The sequence below is a fragment of the Haliaeetus albicilla genome, chromosome 10 (genome assembly GCF_947461875.1).
Source record: "Haliaeetus albicilla chromosome 10, bHalAlb1.1, whole genome shotgun sequence".
In the NCBI taxonomy this organism is placed as follows: domain Eukaryota; kingdom Metazoa; phylum Chordata; class Aves; order Accipitriformes; family Accipitridae; genus Haliaeetus; species Haliaeetus albicilla.
Genome location: NC_091492.1, coordinates 15,461,196 through 15,482,604, shown reverse-complemented (window position 1 = coordinate 15,482,604; position 21,409 = coordinate 15,461,196). Strand labels below are relative to the sequence as shown.

General features: G+C 38.1%; 1 protein-coding gene across 4 annotated transcripts; it reads left to right on the top strand.

The window, feature by feature from the left end:
* Window positions 1-43: 43 nt before the first annotated feature.
* N4BP1 (NEDD4 binding protein 1) lies at window positions 44-19,770 on the top strand. Of its 4 annotated transcripts, none has more exons than XM_069793615.1 (7): window positions 44-662; window positions 3,583-5,354; window positions 12,910-13,040; window positions 13,487-13,583; window positions 15,329-15,436; window positions 17,000-17,107; window positions 17,282-19,233. In XM_069793615.1, the coding sequence occupies exons 1-7, from the start codon at window positions 411-413 to the stop codon at window positions 17,301-17,303; spliced, it is 2,490 nt and encodes an 829-aa protein (XP_069649716.1). In that variant the 5' UTR covers window positions 44-410; the 3' UTR covers window positions 17,304-19,233. The 4 variants fall into 4 exon arrangements, with proteins under 4 accessions (XP_069649716.1, XP_069649714.1, XP_069649715.1 ...); XM_069793614.1 differs by lacking the exon at window positions 17,282-19,233 and adding an exon at window positions 19,240-19,770 and having other exon boundaries at window positions 51-533; XM_069793612.1 differs by lacking the exon at window positions 17,282-19,233 and adding an exon at window positions 19,240-19,770 and having other exon boundaries at window positions 51-662.
* The last annotated feature ends 1,639 nt before the right edge of the window (window positions 19,771-21,409 follow it).

The following is a 21,409-nucleotide window of genomic DNA, read 5'->3' as shown; positions in this document are numbered from 1 at the left end:
GGACTGTGCCTGGTGCTAACGGTCGGGGGCGGGGCGCTGTGTGGAGCCGCCAGCCTCCTCAGGGCACCTAGGGAACGACTGCAGGCACCCGCCGGCCTGCAGCGGGAGCCGCGAGCCAGAGGAAAAAACCAGGAGGCGGGCGGCTCGGCCTTCGCACCGCTCCGGGCCCCGCCACAAGCTGCCCATCCCGCCGAAAGGCGGAACGAAGCCCGACCTACGGAGGAGCGCTTCGGCCGCCCTTGCTAAAGATGGCGCCGTGGCTGCGGAGGGGCGCTCCCCGCCTCCTGGCGCGGGGCGCCGGCAGATGACGTCCGCGCGCCGTGCGAAGGGAGCCTGGGGATTCCCCGTGTTGTTGTCCTGGGGCCCGGAGGGATGGGAGGCCGGAGCGCGGGGCGGCGCGGCCGGCGCTGATGGCGGCTCGCTGGGCAGCCCGCGGCTCCGAGCCGGGGCCGGGGGTGGACGAATTCACCGTCCCTGCGGAGAAGAGCCGCCTCCTGGAGGGGAGCCGGGGCCGCATCGAGGGCTTGTTCGAGGTGCGGCTGGCCGTGCTGGGGGCGCAGGGGGACTGGCGGCCCGCGATCCCGCCGCCAGGCCCGCCGCCCGCCGCCGCCAGGATCTGGGTGCAGCTGGCGGGCGGTGGGAAGGCCGTGCGCAGCGCCAAGGTACGGGGGGCCGGGGGCAGGGCGGGAAGCGCTGGGGCCGGGTTCACCCGGACGGAGCCTGGGGCTGTGTTTGCGTACGGCAAGGCCCCCCTCTCCCGGGGCACGGCGCGGGGCCGCTGCGTGCGGGTAGGAGCAAGAAAGGGTGGGGGAAGAGTGCTTCACCAGGAAACAGAAACGGACCTGCCTTGGCAAATAGGTGTGTTCCAGGTGCCAGGGTGTCTCCGGTGGTGTTGACATAAGCGTAGATAATAATGAGAAACGATTCAGCTGAGAAGTGCAAAGGTCGTCGGGATTGCAGAGGGCGTTACGGTCCCCACGTTGTGAGATACTACTGCCGTCTGCTGAGGGGTTGTAACACCTGTGAGGATGGGCCAAGTTCTGGTTTAAAGCGCGATTAAGATGTATCGCTCTCCTTTTCCTTCCCGAAGTCAGGAAATTCTTCGGGGTTGGTTGGGTGTTGCCATGTTTCACAGTTGCATTACAGATTTGATTTATTCTGTGGCATTTACTAGCTTATTAGCAAAGCTCTCACTAACAGCTTAACAGAGCTAATATTTCCTTGGTGTAAAAGTTGGCAGATCCAGACTGCTTCGCCAGTCTGTTTGCTGGAGCAGATAGCTTTCTTTTTAACCAAACACTACACACGTTAAAAGACAGGGCCCTCTAAGGTGTTTGTGTCTCTGACTGTGACACTAGTTGCTGTGAAGTATCTTCACAGAATTACTTTGTTAAAAACTCTTTTACAACTAACCTTGGGGGGGCTCGGCAGGAATGATGAAATTCATATTGCTTATAGTGGACCTGGCAACTATAGGTGTTTGAATCATGTGATGAGAATGGTAGTGTGAGCACTAGCTAGGCTGAAGGTAGCTTTCAAAACAAAAATCTCAGTAAGTGGGCAATTGTGTCTGCTTGTTTATTTGTTTAAATACATGTATATGTTAGCAGGGTTACTTAGCATATATGTTGTGACTTAATTCACAGACTTGGCAGTCCACTTTGAAAAACTTGATTCCTTAACTGTGTAATGTATCAGACTTAGAAGGAAAATACTATGACTGTTGAGGTTTTTTAATTATTTGACTCTGAAATTGATTTTAAGCCAATTTGCTTGCATATGTGGGCTCAGAGACTCCAGAAGCTGTTACAGGTATCATAAACAGCTATTCATCTTCTCCAGGCAGCTGCAGTACAGCTTGCTTTTTTTCCAGAAAATTAAAGCCTGAAACAAGCAGCACAAGATTTCCATTTTCTCATTGCTGCTTTTCCTAATAACATACAAAATGTTTCCTACTCCACATACTTTAAAGGGTATGGGAGACTTGTCCCTTACATGTACAGCAATTTTCAGACCCTATCTGGAGGGATTATTGACTAGAAAGTACAAACAATTGCATGTCTCTATTGTCTCCCTTTAAAAGGTTTGGTGACAGCAATTTGTGTTTTAATTCATCAGTCACGCACAATGTATTCATTCTTAAGTGCTGCTTAGTAAATGTGGGGGGAAAAAAAAGTTCCCGGATTTTTAATATCCTTCTTTCTGATTATGTTACTGTCCTGTTGCTCTGCAAAAGCAGTCATATGATGACTAAGGCATGAAAAGTAATCCTGTGGATTTTGTTGCAGAAGCAGTTTGTGCTAATATGGTCTTGAAGCAGCCTGCCGTGATGCTTTTGGTGATGTAACTCAAGAGGTGATAGGAAGTGGTGTTATGTTATTCATTACCTTCTATTGGGTTTCAGTTCCATTTAAAAGAGAAGTTTAGCTTCTGAGAGTAAAGAGAGATAATAAAATTTGGTATACTTGGGAGTGTGCAAATACAACGACTGCAGTTTAGAAACTGGTTTCTCTACATTATAGAATTTTAAGCATGGAAAGAGACAATTTGGGGAAAAATAATGCCACCTGAAAGAAGAAATAGTATACTGTATTGACAGAGTTCTGAACTCTGGCACATTTAAAACAAGGCAGTGTAGTGAATTTACCTATATTAACTTCTAGGTGGCAGAAATAGCAATGGGATTTTTTTTTTTTCTTTTATCTATTAAAAACCTGAACTTCTGGGACACAGAACTATCTGGAGCCTGGAGTTTTCTCAGTCGTTTGTCAGTATCATCTGCTTTTTCAAAATAATGAGTTTCAAAGCCCCATGTGGAAAGCTGCTTGATATTGAGCTTTTTGGGTGTGATTTTCTTTGGTGTTATATACCCATTGTAAGTAGGTGCTCTGGCAGTTGTAGTTTTAAAATATGAATGTTTTATTTGGTTAGTAAGGGAATCTTATCAGAGTCCAGATAGTGGTTTTGTCATTTGTTTGGTTTTAGCATTATTTTTTTTCTAACGGGTATCTTAATGGATACTAGTTCTGTTGTGCCATGCCACAGGATTGATGTCCTTGATTTTGGGTAGTAAGTATAGAATAAGTAACACATTATAACAACTTAAATATATAGGATAGCTACTGCTGTGATGAGCCTTTGCAAATCATCTTTAGAAATTGTTTTCAGAAGTTCAGTTTTACGGACTAGGTAGAATTCTCTAGTGCAAGGCATTTGTTCATGAAGCATGTTCTCTTTGACCAAGGAATGGGGATGGGAAAATAAATCGCTTTTGACTTGTCTTTCAAACTGTTTGAGCTACAACTTGAAACTGATAGTAACAGAGTATTTAAGTAAATTTATTTATAAACAATAGGATATAAAAGAAAGTTAGCCTTCTATGAGATCTATTTAAAAATAATTTCAGATTATTTGTATTTTATCTCTATTAACCAGTTTACTGGCAGTATTTACTTTCTCACATTTGTTATGCTAAATTGGCTTTATTTTCTAAAGTACTTGTCCATTACTGACCTAACCAAAACTAACTTTATACATTAGCTGTTCACAAATATTCACTCTGCTGTCTTTTTCTCCTTCTAGGAGTATATTAAGGGACTCTGTGAACCTGAACTAGAAGAAAAGGAGTGCTATCCAAAGGACATGCACTGCATCTTTGTTGGTGCACAGAGCCTGTTTCTCAACAGCCTTATTCAGGACACCTGTGCGGATATAACAGTGCTGGAAATAGGATTGCTCAGTATTAAGGGGGGTGCAGAAGCTGTTGTCATGGCTCAGAGTCATGTTCAGCAGCTTGTGAAGCTTTTTGAGAATAATGAAAGCTTATTAAGTGACAATGAATCGGAGATTAAAAAGCAATTCAGACAGTTTGTGGAAGCACATGCAGATAAATATACAATGGATTTACTGATTTTGCCTAGCTCACTAAAAAGAGAACTCCTAGCTCTCACACAAATGGAATGTTGTGAAGTGGAGAGCAATATCATAGATCTTACAGGTTCTGACAGCTCAACAGAGCTTTTACAGAACAAAGCCTCCAAAGTAATCGCTACAAACAGAGATGGAAGAGCAGGTGGTGAGGAAGCAAGAAACAATGCTGGGACACCTGTAACTGAGCTTACAAAGCAAATGGACACTGTGTTTTCTGATGCTCCTGAAACAAGTTTTATTCCTATAAATGTTGTGCCTCTGTTAGAGGCAGTGGTGTCTAAAGAAAGGCAATCATGTAAAAGAAGATCTTCTGATGATGAGGAAAGGCTCCCTAAAAAGCAATTCTCTTTGGAAAATGATCAGGAAGTGAAATCTCCTTCACACAGTAATCCTTCAGACAGCAATGTAGTTATTGATCTGCTTTTGGATAGCTGCAGTGAATCAGATGAACCCAGTTATTGCCTTAAAGAAGGTGAAGATATCAATGAGGAAATGGAATATAAGATCCTTGTTAACTTTTTCAGAACAATGGGATATTCCCAAAATATTGTAGAAAAAGTTATTGGTATCCTAGGACAATCTGTGGAACCATTAACGTTGCTAGAAGAAATCGAAAAGGAAAATTTAAAATTTCAAAAAGAACAGGAACAGTCATCTCAAAAGCCTAGAACTATCAATCCTCCTTTGGGAAATAATGCAAATAATTCACAAAAGCTAGAAGACAAAGGCATTTCTAGCAATAAAAGTCCATTTAAATCCAGTCATACTTCAAAGGAGACAAAAAATAAGTATCACAAAATAAGAGACGCACCAAACATGCAAGTTGATGAAGAAGATAAAATGCATATGTTGGTATGCAGACCTGCTTCTCGTTCCAGTAAAAATTCAGCCATGTGCTATCAACAAAGAGACATTTATTGCCCTGGTAGGAATCTCAGTTCAAGGTCAAGTGATATAGAAACTGATGGTGGTCTAACTTTCAGCTCTGTACAAGCTGGAGCTCTAAAAGATGTTGATTTTGTAGCCAGAGGGAGCTCAGATATGCAGCGTATTTCACCTAAGACTAAAACTGCAGTTCAGCAAAAATCTGCAGGGCCCTCAACTGTACAGAATAGTCATCCTGGTTTTGAGGACCAATTAGGACACTGCAGCTCTTCTCAAGTAAGATCTCTCAACCAACACCTTTCCCAAACCTCAAATTCTGAAAATCCTATACCAGACCAGGTATTGTCTTCACAAATACATCCTTCAAATCCTGTTAGAGAGACAGTGGGACCACACAGATGTCATCCTGATCCTTCAGTTACTGGAGTTCAAAGATTTTTGGAATCTCTGAAAAAGCCATACAGATTGGAATTGAAAAATGAACCAGGGAAACCATATTTAAAACATATCATTATTGATGGAAGCAATGTTGCAATTTCGTAAGTATTGTTCTTTTCAGTTATCTCTTTATTAAAAGTTCAATGAACTTTCAAATGAAATGGGGACTAAGAGGTTGCTGTGGCATATATAAAGTTTTTGGTAGTTAGCTTTTTGGTGACCAACAGTCCATGTACACAGCAAGGTTTTTCAGCTACTGGTAATGGCTACATTGGTAAGTTATGGTAAGGCTTGATAATGAAAAATTACATGAGATTGACCGTAGCCATTTTAATTTTCAATGGATAGCAATTTTGATAGTTTTTATTCTCTGTTTAGTGACAGCATTCATTTTTATGACTGGCTTGTTTGGAGTTACTATTCTTTGTTGAGATATTGTGCATGGAAGGAAATTCAGAAGTTTTTAGCAGATGCACTATATGACACTTAATTCAGTACACAAATCCAGCTAGAACGGTGTGGTTGTGGGGTATTCTATCATGAAACAATTCTTATAGAATTTACTTCTGGTTTAAAAAAATTACATAGTCTGAAGTTGAACAAATGCAATAACTGGTTAAAACAATAAGGAAAATCCTTGATTTTGACTTAAGAATTGGTTGGTAAATACAATACTCTGGAAGAAACTTTCTGTAAAGCCTTTTAAGACTTAGCTTTCCTGCTCTGGTAGAAATTTGTGAATTTGTAAAAATGGGTAGCTCAGATTTATGAAGCCCAAATACTAAAATAATCTGAAAAAAACTTGAATACAATAGGCAATGAAAGCTAAAACTAGATACATGTTAGAGGTAGATGAGATCCTTTTTGATAATGATGTTTCAAAATGAGAAGTGAATTAATTCTACAGCATTTCTTACAAGGCAATGGTCAAATTTGAAGCCTCATTTGTGCCATTTCAGAGCAACCTACTTTGAATTATCAGTGCTCGAGCTCAATGTAACACTTCAGTCAGAAGTAATTTCAGTGAGCCCTGCTCTGTTGGAAGCAATTTTATGCATGAAACTTAATTTGCTTTGCACATACCTAATAAAGAAGTTGAGTTACCATCAGCTTAAGAGTAAAGTGGTTTGGTTTTTTACTTTTGCTCTTAGTGTCTTGTAATTTTGAAGTGGAGGTTCTTATAGAGTAGTAATGTATTTGTCCTTTAACAACATTACACATTAGTGCTTGGGTCCCATTAATTTTTGTAAATGTAGGCACACAACAAAAATATTCCATCCCCCTCCATAAAACTTGCAGAATAGAGAACCATGTGTATGTGTGCACACACCTTGTCTCCTATTCCTCCTGATACCTGAAAGAATGTATGCAAACGATAGTAGACAATTATAGGGCTGTTGGATAATTTTAATAGATTGGCTGACAAGGCACCATGCAAACAAACCCTATGAAATGGGCACAGTTAATACTGAAAAGATCAAGAAATCCCTTTTATTGACTATGATGCAGGGATTTTCCATTACTGTAAATAACTTAAAATTCCTGCCCCCCCCCCCCCCCCATGTTTCTATTGTAGACAACTTTGGAGGGCATTGTCAATTACAATTTTCTTTTTAAAGTTTGTTATAACTAACTGGAATAGCAAAAATCAGTTAAAACCTATATCTCTTTAAAATTTTATGTTTCACTTGGTTCATTTTAACATTTATCTCATCAAAACTCCTTGAATTGATTGCTGTTCTCTAGTCAGGAGGAGACTTGGATTTGTTCTTTTTATACGAAGTAATTTTGAAAAGTAAGCATGTCAAGGTTTTGTCATTGTTTGCTGTGGGGCTTTTTTGTAGTTTTGGAATATGAAAGTGAGGAATGACAAATGCAATATTTCTTCTTCTTAGTGAGGAAGTGATAGTTTTTAAGAACAAACTGACTGAGTATTCTATTCCACTTGACAATGTAACAATAAGTAAGAGTAAACTTACTATGAGAACTTGCTGTTAAAGATTTTTTTTTTGGTGCATTCAGAGTTCCTCTGCTGAATATGCATAAACCCTTCCAAGTACAGAAATCAGTTTCCATTCTGAAACCATGCTGCCAGAACCAAAATGGAGTACTTTAAGCAAAACAATAGTAATTCTGAGAGAGATTCTCTGTATCCCCAGAGAAAGTGGGAAAAGATTAGCCTATTTAAGTGTTTTTTAAACAGTTAAACTATTTTAAAATACAGATTTTAACCTTGGAGACTGGAAGTCCTGAAGAGCCTCATATCAGCTATATTATCTTGTATTTAGTTGTCACTAATTCTTGCATAGGATGTTTTCTAAGAATAGGCCAGACTACTACCAGTGATCCCATGAATTCTGTAGGATGCTCTTAGGCTGAGAAGAACACATCTGACTGGTTAAGATACGTGTATCATGTGTCATCTACTTCCAGCTATTGGATGAAAGAGGCTTCCCAAAGAATGGGCTTAAATGCTGTTTAGGGGAAGAAAATCAACTTCCAGGAAAAAAAATTATTACGTTATGTACCATAAGAAAATAATGTCAAAGTCTGTCCTAAAATGAATGTAATGTTTCAGACAGTTGACAGTTGGTACAGTTTACCAGAAGTAACTATGTAAACACAGATCTGCATGTGCATGTACACACAGTTGTGTTGATGGGGGAAAACCGTGGATGTATGCTTCTAGTTTCACAGAGATGCCCTTAGATACTATTCTTTTGTGGTTATGAAAGACCTACTTTAACTCCTAAACATCTTAACAAAATTCATGGAATAGCAAAACTTCCTCAATTATTAGGGATAGTAAATACTTCTTGCTCCTGTTTCTCTGCAATACGTATGAATTTTGCTTGAGAACAGAAATAATAAATTCTGTTGTTATTTTTGTGAAGTGCTTGTGTCACTGTTAATATTATTTTAGCAAATTGGGGAATCAATCTTAACTTCTTCCCTTTATGTACAGTCCTAGCCTGATGATTTCTATTTTGATACCTTGCTGTTTGCTGATAACTTCAGCGTTCAACTCCGGGGGGTCCCTAACATAAGAAGGACATGGATCTGTTGGAGCGAGTCCAGAGGAGAGCCATGAAGATGATCAGAGGGCTGGAGCACCTCTCCTAGGAAGACAGGCTGAGAGAGTTGAGGTTGTTCAGCCTGGAGGAGAGAAGGCTCGGGGGAGACCTTACAGCAGCCTTCCAGTACCTAAAGGGGACCTACAGGAAAGCCAGAGAGGGACTGTTTACAAGGGCATGTAGCGATAGGACAAGGGGTAATGGTTTTAAACTGAGAGAGGGTAGATTTAGTTGAGATGTAAGGAAGAAGTTCTTCACTGTAAGGGTGGTGAGGCACTGGAACAGGCTGCCCACAGGGGTTGTGGATGCCCCATCCCTGGAAGTGTTCAAGGCCAGGTTGGATGGGGCTTTGAGCAACCTGGTCTAGTGGAAGGTGGGGAGGTTGGAACTGGATGATCTTTAAGGTCCCTTCCAACCCAAACCATTCTGTGATTCTATGAACTTACATAAACTACTAGATGATACCTTGAAATTCCTAGATGTGTAGTTCATTCAGAAATATTTCTGCTGATGTTTTAAACTTAATTCACATAAAAATATATCTCACTTTGCCTGGGGTTTTTTGGCAGGCCTCTTATGTATCTGCATGTGTTACTGCTAGATCATTATTTTTCCCCATTCAGAACAAAACATACATTTTTAAAGATGATTAGATTCAAATGCAGTTTAAGGACCAAGGACCTAGTAATACAGAATTGTTTGCAGTTAGTCCGGAAAGTCTCTATAGCACAGATGAGGCATCAAATGTAGATCTAAGTAACTTCTTCTGTTTATGAGAAGGAATGTTGGAAGATTTCTTAATGTGTAACCTTTCCTACCAAGTGATCATTAGCTGAAGAAGGTCATCATCATCCTTTTAAATTGATTTCCCCAGGTTAAAGAGCCCAGAGCTAGTCCCACATGACTGGCAACAGTAAAACTTCTCAGGTCAATCACTGGAGAATTAATTGAATTAATAGATTAATGTTTTCTGTCATTTTATAGTCTTACTAACTTTAAAGGAGAAGCCTGACATGATCCAAAAACTATTGACACTGCTTTAACTCAAGTACAGTGTTTAGTTACAGTAAATAGTTTTCTAAAGCAAACATTTCCTTATAGTTCAGACTCTGTTATTTAGAAAATAGTGATGTAAAAGTGCAAGTCACAACTGAGTCATAAGCTACCTTGAACTTCTAAAAATGATTTCCCAAATGTGTATTAGTGGAAGAGAAATGCAAATTGTTGGGGTCATGTAGAAAATAACAAATGCACCACATCCTCTTTGTCTATTTTTTTTTTTTAATATGAAGAGATTTTTTTTTTGTCCGCATATTTCATCCATGGGGTTTTGTGTCTTTTTTCTTTTTTAAGAACAACCAAATACATCTGAAACCAATGAATTAAAAGATGGTGAATAAACATCTGCTTATCTCTGATGGCTGCGAGACTACTGTAGGCAGTGGCCTCCTAATATTTTTTGATGGAATACCCCTACCAGTAGAAAAATCTTAGAGCATGCACCCCCAATATATGTATATTTATCAACTATACAGGTGCATTACTGAAGTTCTAATATTTCCTTCATGGACCCCAATGAGGTGACCATGGAGGTATTTAAATGTCCTACTAAATAATTGGGGGGGGGGGGGGGGTGGTTAATGTAGGTATTATGCAGCTTCCTTCTGACTAAATAAAGCCTCATTGTTTTCTTAGATCTTAGAAAGTGAAGAATTGTTTTCAATTTTGCTTTGAATTGTTTTGAGTTTTACTTCTTAGTACCTTGAGGTTATGGACAACTGCTTCCATGCCTATATTGGTTTGGGGATTTTTTTGACCTCTAAATGCCATGCGTTTTGGAGGTGAGGGGAGGGGTGTGGATATTAATGCATTGTCCACATACTTTGGCTAAGGCTGAATGGGCTTCTGAATCACTGCTTGCCTTGTGTCTTAAGTCTGGAAGACTGCAAGAAGCTGAAGAATTTTTCCTCTTGACACGTGCAGCCTAGTAAAAATGGCACATTGATATATTAATGCTAGCTGTACTTTCAGTGTGCTTGTTGAATGAGAGAAAGCCCAGAGTTTAGCTGCTAACAAGTATTTTTAAAAATTGCCTCCTCTTGTGTGCTGCAAACAGGCCTCTCAGGGCAGACTGAAATATCCAGATAGTTGTCAGGTAATTTTAAATTAAATTTTATTAAAATGTGGAAGTAACTCAGAATGAAAGAACAATTGGATGGAATTATATCTTGCTAGAATTGTTTGTAAAAATGATGTGTACTTTCCTTAATTTAGTTAAAAAACCAAAGGGAAAATGTTACATGTCCCAGAAAGCAAACTGCTGTTTGCTGCTTTGTGCTGCTTATGATAATCTCTCATTTAACCTAAGAAATACCTTTGTAGGGTCTTCGTAGTGTTTTAAAGAACTGGGACAGCCAAAACCAATATTTACAATGGCAATTGGGGAACAGATACAGTCTTTGAGATGGATGTCTTGAGAAGACCACCTTGCTGTGATAATTTGCTGCCCTTCAGATGTTTACCTAGCTCAAATAAAGCATTTCATATTTCTGTTTATCTAGCAGTGACATATTCATTCATATTATAGCTCACCTTAATTCTACATGTTATTTGATGAAGTTAAATATATTCCTTCTATATGCGTGCTGTTTGTTTTTTTTTTTTTTTTTTTTAAGTTGCTACAATGCAGAAGTCTCTGATCATACTGGACAAATCAAGAGCTGCTGTTCTAGTCTTCAAAAGATTTAAAAACCAGAGAGTACGCTGTGTAGTTCAGCAGGTTTAAAGGTCTAAAACGGGAGAATGGAGAAGTAGAGAAGGCACAATTTTCAACATGAACATTGAGACCTCTGCATCTCTTGAAGTCCAATTGAGAGCCATTAATACAGTGAAAGTATTTAACAGAGTTTTCTAGTTTATTGAATAGGATACCTAACTTAAAGTGGAGGAATGATGACTTAAGTTTATGACCTAGAAGGTTTATGAGGAGTAACTCTTCTGTGACAATTGCATTCCTTTATTTGACTGCTCTTGACGTCAAGAACACTTAATTTTATTGGGGCAAGTGTGGCATAGGATTATTTTTTTTCTCCAGAAACTCTGTTAATAAGTCAGATTTTTTGCCTTTTATACTTCAGATCTAGCTTACTCATTTTCCTGCCCTTCTACATAAAACATTCCTCTCCAAGTTCAGAGAACCCTAATAGATTTATATTTTGATATATTTATTTTAAAATGAGTTTACAAAATTGGAAAGGGATACATGAATGCTAGTAAAGGCTGAGTTTCACTGTAAAATAATTCCATGGAGATGTTTTAAAGAACTCTCTGTTCAGAAGATTTCCTGGTAGGTTAAACTAGGGGTTTAAAGATACAATTCTATTCAAAACTAATAAGGCTTACTATTGGGCTTATAATATACAGTTGCACATTAACTAGGAGACTGGTTTAAAATATGAGTATCACTTGGTCACTTAAGTGTTATGAGAAGCACTTTGTAGTGACTTAACATCTAACTTAAAACATAGAATATGCACTACTTTGTAAGAAATGCTTTGCCTGTTCATGTCATTGGTTCTGATTCAGTGTGTCTTTTCTAACTAAGTCTATCTTTGTTTTGTCTAAGCATAGCCTCTAGTCTATGAAAATGTGAAGGGAAAAGTTTCTGAATGAAAACTGGATTTAGCCTTATGTAAAGTGCTAATAGGTGTTTTGTAGGAATTTATTCTAGAGGTATTTTTGAGGTCTTCTGTGTTTATTTTAAGATTCTTCCAATATTCTCCTGAAGCTTAGTTCCCAGAATCTGGGTAGACAGTTAATTGCTAAAGGAGGACATCCTGCCATGTGTTAAATGGGCATATAGGATCTTTGGGATAATTCAGACTGGGGGGGACCTCACAAGGTCATCAACTCCAATCTCTGTATCACTCATATTAGGCAGTTGCTGATTTTTCTGGAAAGTCACTTAACTGTGTTGCAAAAACAGGTAATAAACATTTTATATTTTTGGGGGGGGGGGGGGGGATTACCACTAAAATACAGTGGTTTAAAAACCTTTCTTCAAAGAAATTTCATTATTTTGGTTGAATACGGTAGCTCAGATTGTTGAAATGAAGGGACAGGAGGCCCTAATATCTTAATTATCAGAGAACTTCTCAGATGTAATCGTTGGGAACCAGTTGAACCAAAGGTGTTCTATTTTGTAGTGGGACTGTATTTGGAACTACCACAATATTGGATTATGATCATTTTAATCTATAATCAGTTGATTTTGGAAGCCATGACTGTTGGCCTCTTTTTAAAGCTAAACCACTTCTGATTACTCAAATATTGTTGTGCCCATAAAATTGAAAGGAGACTGAGGAATAAATTTGCAAAGTGATATTTCTATTCTCTTCTTTTGCTGAAGATCTGTTTCCATTTATAAGATTCCTCATCTGTAACATCAGTCCGCCTTTTACTTTGGTGTGGCTTTATGTGTAACTTCCAGCTTCACTTTGCAAGGTTTTGTTCCGTTTTCTTTGTATTCTTAGTCCTAAAACTCTAGTGAATTTAATCTCCCTTCTCTTTTTCTCACCCCCAGTCATGGTCTAAGGAAGTTCTTCTCCTGTCGAGGAATCGCAATAGCTGTTGACTACTTTTGGAAACGTGGCCACAGAAATATTACTGTGTTTGTTCCACAGTGGAGAACAAGACGTGATCCTTACATTACAGGTGAGGGAAATAGTTTCTCAATGTTTTCTTTATCAAACTACATTGTAACTGTTTCTTTGGATGCTTCTGTGAAGAATGAATGGAGAAAGAATACTTGATAAAATATTAAGCACGAGCAGTCTGGCTGCTGAGCATGAGTAATTGGGTTTCCATACACAGTGTGAGACACTCCAAAATGCTGTTTAGGCTAACTGATGTGCCATAAATGGAGGCTTCTTTGTTTGTTTGGGGTTTTGTTTGCTTTTTAATTTCTAGTTTCAACCTCTTCCGCCCCATTTTTATTGTATTGGCAATTCTTCAGCTATCAATATGTCATTTCTATAGATTATTAGGTACAAAACCAGTCCATCTTCTCTGCTAATTATATCTCAGACTAATTGTCAAATCTATAAAGAGCCTAGAAGAAAGCTTTTGTTTTTAAGAACAGTTGTTTCATGTTTTAACAGAGCAGGATTTCTTAACACAGCTGCAGGATGTTGGAATATTGTCTTTAACCCCTGCAAGGATGGTTTTAGGAGCAAGAATTGCTGCTCATGACGACAGGTACGGAATATACATAGTTTCTCAAGTCTTTTTAAACATCTGGCTGATGGTTGTACAAGCTTAAAACTTCACGAACAGTTGTATTAGCTAGTTCTTCAACCTGTCTAGACAGCAAGCTGTGCATTCAACTTAAGACTGAGCTTTACATCTGTTATGTTATGTTACTCTCCTAAGAAGCATTTCTATATGTAATTCTCTAATAATATTGTAGGTACTGTTTTCAGAAATTCATGGAAAATGGCAAAAAAAAAAAATCCATTTCAAATGGATTGAGGAAGAAGCTAGTCTTCTAGCAATGTTTTTATGCTTTCCTGATCATCTGTCATTTAGTCTATCCCTGAATTGTTTTTTATGTTCGGGGGACCACTAGCGTAAATCAGCTACTGATCAGGTACTACTTTGCTCTGGTTTTTTTCTTGATGCCCTTGTCGGTATGATACCATGTGATTTGTAACAATGTGTAGTCTAGTGAATTTCCAAGTTGATTTGAGCACCAAAGTTCAGCTTCAAAATGTAGGGATCATCTTTCAGTAAACGAGACAACAGTAAGCTTTAGGGTTTTTCGTTGGGTGTTCATGGGGTTTCCTAGTGCTTAACATTGCTACTGCCAGATTTTCCCAGTCTTGAGACATAGTTAAAAGTGCATGCTGCTTAAGTGTTTTTCCACAACCAGCTTTCCTAAATTGGCATGGATGAGCAGTTTGCAGCTTTGAAATTGTGTTTTGCAGCTAGCTACAGTTCACTGGATTTCGGTTTCTTCCTTCCTACTAATAATGATTCTTACTTTATTTTTCTGACTACAAAATTGTCAAGTTTTTGCATCATGGGCATGCCTATTTTTGTTAGATTGCACAGTCGTACCTGATTGCAAACCTTGATATGCAAAAGATATATGAAGTAGAGTGCACTTAATTTATCTTCCTTGTTAAAGTATAGCAACTCTGATCTCTTAACTAATAATGTTGTAGCAAAAAAAATGTACAAGGCAGCCAAGTTGGAGTTGTTTACACACTAATGTTTTATATACACCCAGCATTTCATATAAAATGTTATGTAGGTACAGTATTTGCAGTTGAGATTACTGTGGAAATGAGTGTTGTGCTAACATATTTGCACTTTCGTCAAAGTGTACACTTTAAAAGGACACCACTGCTAAAATAGTTTCAAATGGCAAAAAGCTTGTTTTCAGACAGGTAAAAGAAAAAGTGGGATTTTCTTAATAAATCAGTAGTTACCTCTTGTCACAATTTATTTAACAACAAAATGGTAGCAGCACTCTTTGTTAAGAAGTATTGACAGAGCAAACAAGTAACATACATAACACTATCTTGCAGAACACAGACATTAATGCTAAGCAAAAACAGTATATGGAAATAAGTTTGTGTTGGAATGTGTAATAAATGCTGTATTCTTTGGTAAAGCAAACCATTTACCTCTACAAATATTTAGAATCTGATAATCCCATGGATTTGGGGGTGGTGGTGGGGGGTGTCTTGTGGTGTTTTTTTTAATGGGAAAAAAAGCCTCCCATGAAGACTCTGCTGCACTATATAAATGCATGCTACCTAAAACATTCTATAAAGTTATATGGTGGGTCAAAACAGAGTTATTTCCTGGTAATCAAAGTGCTTGTTTTCATGCAAATAGCTTACTCTTGGATAGTGAAATGCTTAATTTTTTTTAGATCTTTGGACAATTTTCATCAAAGCAGGCTATCTTAACAGTCTTTGAAATTAATCTTACAGGTTTTTATTACACCTTGCTGATAAAACTGGAGGTGTTATTGTGACTAATGATAACTTCAGAGAATTTGTGACAGAATCACTTGCCTGGAGAGAAATTATTCAAAAAAGGTAATTACTCAGTTTCTATGAAAGCTTAAAAGGATGTCTGTCCCTATAGTGTAGGCACTCTACCTTCATGTGGGATTTTTTATTTTTAATCTGTTATGCAATTCTGGTAGAGCCCAACAAAGTACTGTCTGTGTTTCACCACTTTGATTCATGGCGTTATAATCATGTGTTGAGTAGTCTAATGTCCCTATTATTCATGTATTCTCTAATGTAGGTCTGTTAATTGCTCACATAAATAGAAACTTGGTGTAGCAACCAAGCGATGTCACTTCTGAAGCTCAGTGTTAGATCCCGTTAGCATATACACTTTGCAGTCCATTCTCACAGGCTTTCTTGTTTTACATTTCATTTCTTCAAGGAGACATGATAGCTGATGCAGACATACAGTGTCACTTCTAAGGTTGCAGAATCAATCACTGTTTACAGTAGTACAACAAATCAGCATAGCTAAACAAAATAATGAGCACTTGCAACATATCCCTGTAGCCATTTCCCTGCAATTGTTGAGTGTCCTTTGGGTTTAGATGAGTTCACTTAGCTGTCAAATATCCCTGCTTCATCTTGTGGATTCTCTGTGAATTACAGTTTTGCCCATGCAACTGGTTTCTCTTTTTTAGTTAATTTGATTTTTTTTGTTTTGTTTCGTTCTCCCCCCAGTTAAATCAGGTCATTTCACTGTTAAGGTATGGTCTTCTGTTGCCCAGATTTCCCACTAATCCCTCAGAGTCTCCCTGACACCATCTGAGGGTACATCTAGTGCAGTGACTGGGATCTGTATAGGTCTGATGAAATAAATAATTGAAAACTGTCCTGGGTTCTCACAATATAGCTGGGAGAACATGGAATTGATGTTGGCTAATCGTGTAGGTATTTATGCTATTTCTTGAGTGAATTCTACCCAAGTCAGGTTCTGTTCTCCTACGAAACTTCAGCAAGAATACTTAGCATGTCATTCTGAGTCTGTGGTTTTTTAAGAGCTTGTGTTAACATCTGCTATTGGTTTTACTTCTGGGGAAATTCCACTATACTGAATTCTCTCCTTGCAGACAAATTTTAGTTGAACTGGTTTCCTTCAGTGCAGATTTCCCCCTGTCCCAAAATGATTCCAGAAAAAAAGCTTTTTTGTGTCTTAACTGTAAACAGCTAATGCTATGTTTGCTAGTTGTGTGGCTTTCTGGTAACACATACATTTTAGCTATGTGGTTGAAGATCCTTACAAGGAAGGGGAGTTTGAACAACCAGAAAATCACCTAGATTTCTAATCACCTAGAAAATTCCACTCTGGTCTACAAAAATTTAAAATTTGCAGTCATTCAGCACTTGGTGTCAAAAAAAAAAAAAGTTCAGTGCAGTGTAATGGGAACAGTTCACATAAGCTCCCATTAAATTATTTTGACAGTGAATGCTGGTTGTATCTAAAACGGGTTACTAGTTAAACTTCAGTGACTCCTGATGTGGTGTGAAGTGTCTGCTCTAAGGCAACTTGTCCTGTGCGACACAGGTGAAGGGCAGTGAGGGTGTAATACATTGTTAGTAAATAATATTGAAAGAAGTCTCTTGCAGGTTGCTCCAGTACACTTTTGCTGGTGACATATTTATGGTTCCTGATGATCCTTTGGGAAGAAATGGACCTAGATTAGATGACTTCCTTCGAAGTGAAGGCTGTTCTAGGTATAAGCACTGTTTTCACTGTTGTTTGAGACAGTTACAATTTCGCATTTGAAATAAACTGTTTTCCTGGTTCACTTGAACACCTCTTTAGATCTATAAAGGTACAGTAAAATTAAGCAAGAACACTGTAGGATGTAGTAGCTTAACAAAAACATGTTTTTCCTGTTACTTCAGTCTGTTCAGAAACTGCTGGTGACATTTGCATCTAATCAAGATCTCTCTCAGAACTAAGATAAGTAAGACAATAACTTCCTCTGAGATTTGATTGTGGTAGCTTTCATACAAAGGTGGTCCAAACTGTGTTAACATCACACAAAGCTGTCAGTGGTTTGGGTATGTGGTAGCCTGGTATCCTGTTAATTACAGTGATGTTCTTTAAAACACCTTGGTTGATTACATATAGTGGGAGTATAGGTGCTACAAAAGAAACACTCTACACATATTCTTTGTCATGGGAGAGGCATTTCACTTCACACTTGATGGTGCTGTACTGTTAATAAAATGATTTTTGAGAGGCATTGTTATTAAATGCATTTGTATTTGATTCATAATTTTAAATATTAACATAGATTGTTCCTTTAAGATCATTGTACTTTTTAAATGTGCATATATGCAAAATATGAATTTGCTTTGCATTAACTTCCAAGACTTGAGAGTACGTTTGCTCTTTTGCATAACAAAATAAGCTGCTCTTTGCTCTTCTTTCACCAGTTTAAGAATTATGAATGCTAATGGTTATGAGGGGTATTGAGAGAGCTTTTAGAAACAAGTGAGGTAATTAAAAATCCGCAATACAAAAGGCAAGCATGCTTAAGGATTAATATAAAGAATAAGCAGGAATTTTGGCTATTGGAAAAACTTGAGGCAAGTGAGACATGTATATACCAGTAGGTCACAGGCTTATTTAAAAATAAGCATGTAATGTTGACATGAAAAAAGCAAGTGCAGTTCTAGAACTCCAGCAGGAAACACTAAGAAAGTATTCAAGTTCTAATATAAAACCCTTACAAGATGTCATTTGGAACAGTGTGTTTTTGCTGCCGGTGTCCGAGAAAAATGAAGTGAAAACAGATTGTGTTCTGAGAGGTGACTGTGATGATTGTAGAAATGGAAAGAGACTTGAGAAGACTCTAGAAGAGCTTGATTTCCTCTCTGTAAACTTGGAACTGGAACTAGGGTTTGGTTTCCGGGGGTGTGTGGTGGGGTTTTTTAAGACAGAGAAAAGGTGCCAGTGTAAAGAGTTAATTTTGTTCCTTCCCTGAGACTTTTCTACTTGAGTTAAATGATGCAGGAAGCATAAATGGCATCAAGAATAAGATCAGAAAGTAGAAGGATCTTGAGCAATTAGAGAGCCTTTCCATGTTGAGTAATGGGAGTTTTGTAACCCAAATGCTTTTAAAATAGAGCTCTGTAATTTAGATACTGTTTCCCTTGGTGGTAAGAAACTAGACTGTAACATGAGTTCCAGTTCACATTTCTGTGTTATCTGGTGGCATCTGAAGCAGTCTTGGCCCTAAATTTTGTAGTGCTAGCAGTTAAGCGTAGCAACAACTTTTCAAAGCCTGAAATAAATCTCAATAATTAAGGAAGAATATTCAGATCCTGAAATTACTGAAAAACTTCATTCCCTCATTAAGGATACCACATGAGAGAAACAAGGCCTTGATGTAAATGTGAGCACAGCTCACAGTCATGAGCAAAAGTAGATGAGGAATAGTCTTGTGGAGCATGTGGAGGCCCCTTTGGTCTGTCATTATTTTCACATGTTCTGGATTAGTGTACATGTGTTCAATGTATCTTTTTGTCCATGTAGCTCAATAATACTGATGTTGATACTGCCATAAAATAAGCTTTGAGTCTTGCTGTATTCTGTCAAGTAAAGTATTCACAGCGTATTGGAACTAGTCCTAGATAATGTTAGTTAATGTTAGTCATGCCAGGTTCAAATGGAAAACTGTTACACCCACTGTTTTGTTTCACTTTGAAAACATGCTTATCATTTGATACCAATCAGTAGCTAGCTGAGCAGCAGTGTATAGGAGTTACATGCATTTTTCTTTTCTGTGTTTGTACAGAGACAGCTAGCATCTCCTTTACCCTAATTTAATCAAAATTTTTATTTTGTTCCTTAGAGATTTTTGGTCAGCACAAAAGGCTTTACAGAGCAGTGGACAATATTCTTCTGAGACACCTTTCTTCGTACCAGTCCCCAAACCAACCAGTAGCAGTCGACAGCCTAAAAACAGAGTACATGGTGATCGTTCATCAACATGGCTTCCACTGGAAACAAACATGCAGGCTTGTCTGGCAATTCCACCACAGAGATCTGCCTCAGAAACAGTACAGCTAAGAGAAGCCCTGATAAAAATTTTTCCTGATTATGAGCAAAGACAGAAGATTGATCAAATACTAGCTGATCATCCATTCATGAGAGATCTTAATGCACTGTCTGCCATGGTGCTTGACTGAATATTATACAGGGGTTTTATCTCACAACTGATCTTGACTAACTTTGAATACCAATGTGAAGAAAAATGCTCTGTTATGTTACTTTGTGAATATTCAGAACCTAATTTTATTTGTATAAACAAAGGTATTTTTTGTGTATGTTCTGTTGCTAATAGATGCCAGTTTTTGGTAAATTAAAAACTGCTGCTACTACAGATTTGTAGTTATATTTTCTATGAAAAAAAAATCTGTTTCACTTGAATTGCTTATAAAAGCAGTATCAGTTCTGAAGAACTGTTATCACTTTAAACAGCGTTAGCACTTTTTAAAAACCGCTTTCCTCAAAAGGGAAAAATCATGTCAGAGTCTTAAAAGTGACTCTTACAGCTTCAGATATATTTTCCAGATGCACGCATAACATACTATAACATAAGCCATGCACCTGTCAGATATCATTGTTAGTGTTTGTATCTAGAGTATAGATATTCTTAGAAAACCTATCTCTACTAGCACCTCCTTCACTTGTGAACTTTGAAATATTTCTCCATGGAAATAAAACAGACCTTTTTAATATTTTCACATACGAAGAATTCTAAGTAGTGTATATGTGAACCTGCTTTCCTGCATCATGGATTTTGGAAATAGGCTATACTCCTAAAGGTCCATGGACAGCAGTTGGAAGATCACTGTATGGGGAGCAGTGGATGTTCGGTGTATTGTTGAAGTACTGTCAGAAGGTGGCGTTATGCATCTGTTGGTTTGTATTGATCAACAGGAAGGCTTCTGATATTCTGAAGTGCTCGTTCTTACATAAAAAAAAAGATTAAATGCAAGGCAGATAATAGTAAGAGTGTTATGGATAAAATTGTATGTTATATGAATAACTTAGGGATGCTAAGCAGCCTTCTAATATTATGGGCAGCTAATAAGCTTTGTGTATATGGGTAAAATCTTAGTGCCCATGGAATGAAAACCAAGAAAATCCATTTGGCTGTTCATCCAGGTTGAGAGATACTATGCTAGAGTAGTTAGGAGAGGGAAGGTTTCAACTAGAAAGTGTAAATTCACAACTGTCCTCAATAGAAGATATTTGTAATGCTTTAAAAGATCTGTGATACCTACATTGTTTTTTAAGTTGGAAATTCTTTTGACCATCAATACTCTTTCAGAATAATTTTAGTATTTTTAACAATCTGCGCTGTTACCTGTTTGTCTTTGCCCTCCCTGTTCTAAATCTGAATGCTGTGATAAGCTGTTAACAGAATGTGATGCTGTCTTGTGCAGAGCTACTACACTGTAGTTAACAATCAGCTCCACCCTTTTAAATCTGTTTTGGGATCTATCCCAAAAGTAAGGTGGAAAAAAAGGAATGTAATTTATGAAAGCTGGCCAATAGGACCACTTTCAAGAGCAGGAGCAAAGTGAAGATTACTGTGTGTCTACGTCTCTGTACATGCTATACATTCCTTTTAACCAGTTTCTGGTGTTAAGTGTTCACATTAGTAAAACCAAATCAGACTGTAAAGAAAATGTGGGCTACAGAGCCCATGTTAAACCTCTGACATACTGAGCCTTACCCTAAAGCATAAGTATAGTGACTTTCTCTCCAGTTCCCTGGGTTCTGAAATCACTCTTTGCTTAACTGCAAAAGAGCTGAAATATACTGAGAAAATGAGGGTGTTGAAAGTCTGTCTTCTTGCATGGCCCTTTAACATGTATTGTGAAGTCAGAAGCAGAAGACAAAGTCTTGCTCTTCCCTCAACAGCAGCAAACTGAAATATGATTGCAGCAAGAGAAAATAAAAGTATTAGGAACAGTTATTATAGCATCTCAGAAATACAAGTGAGGGTGAAG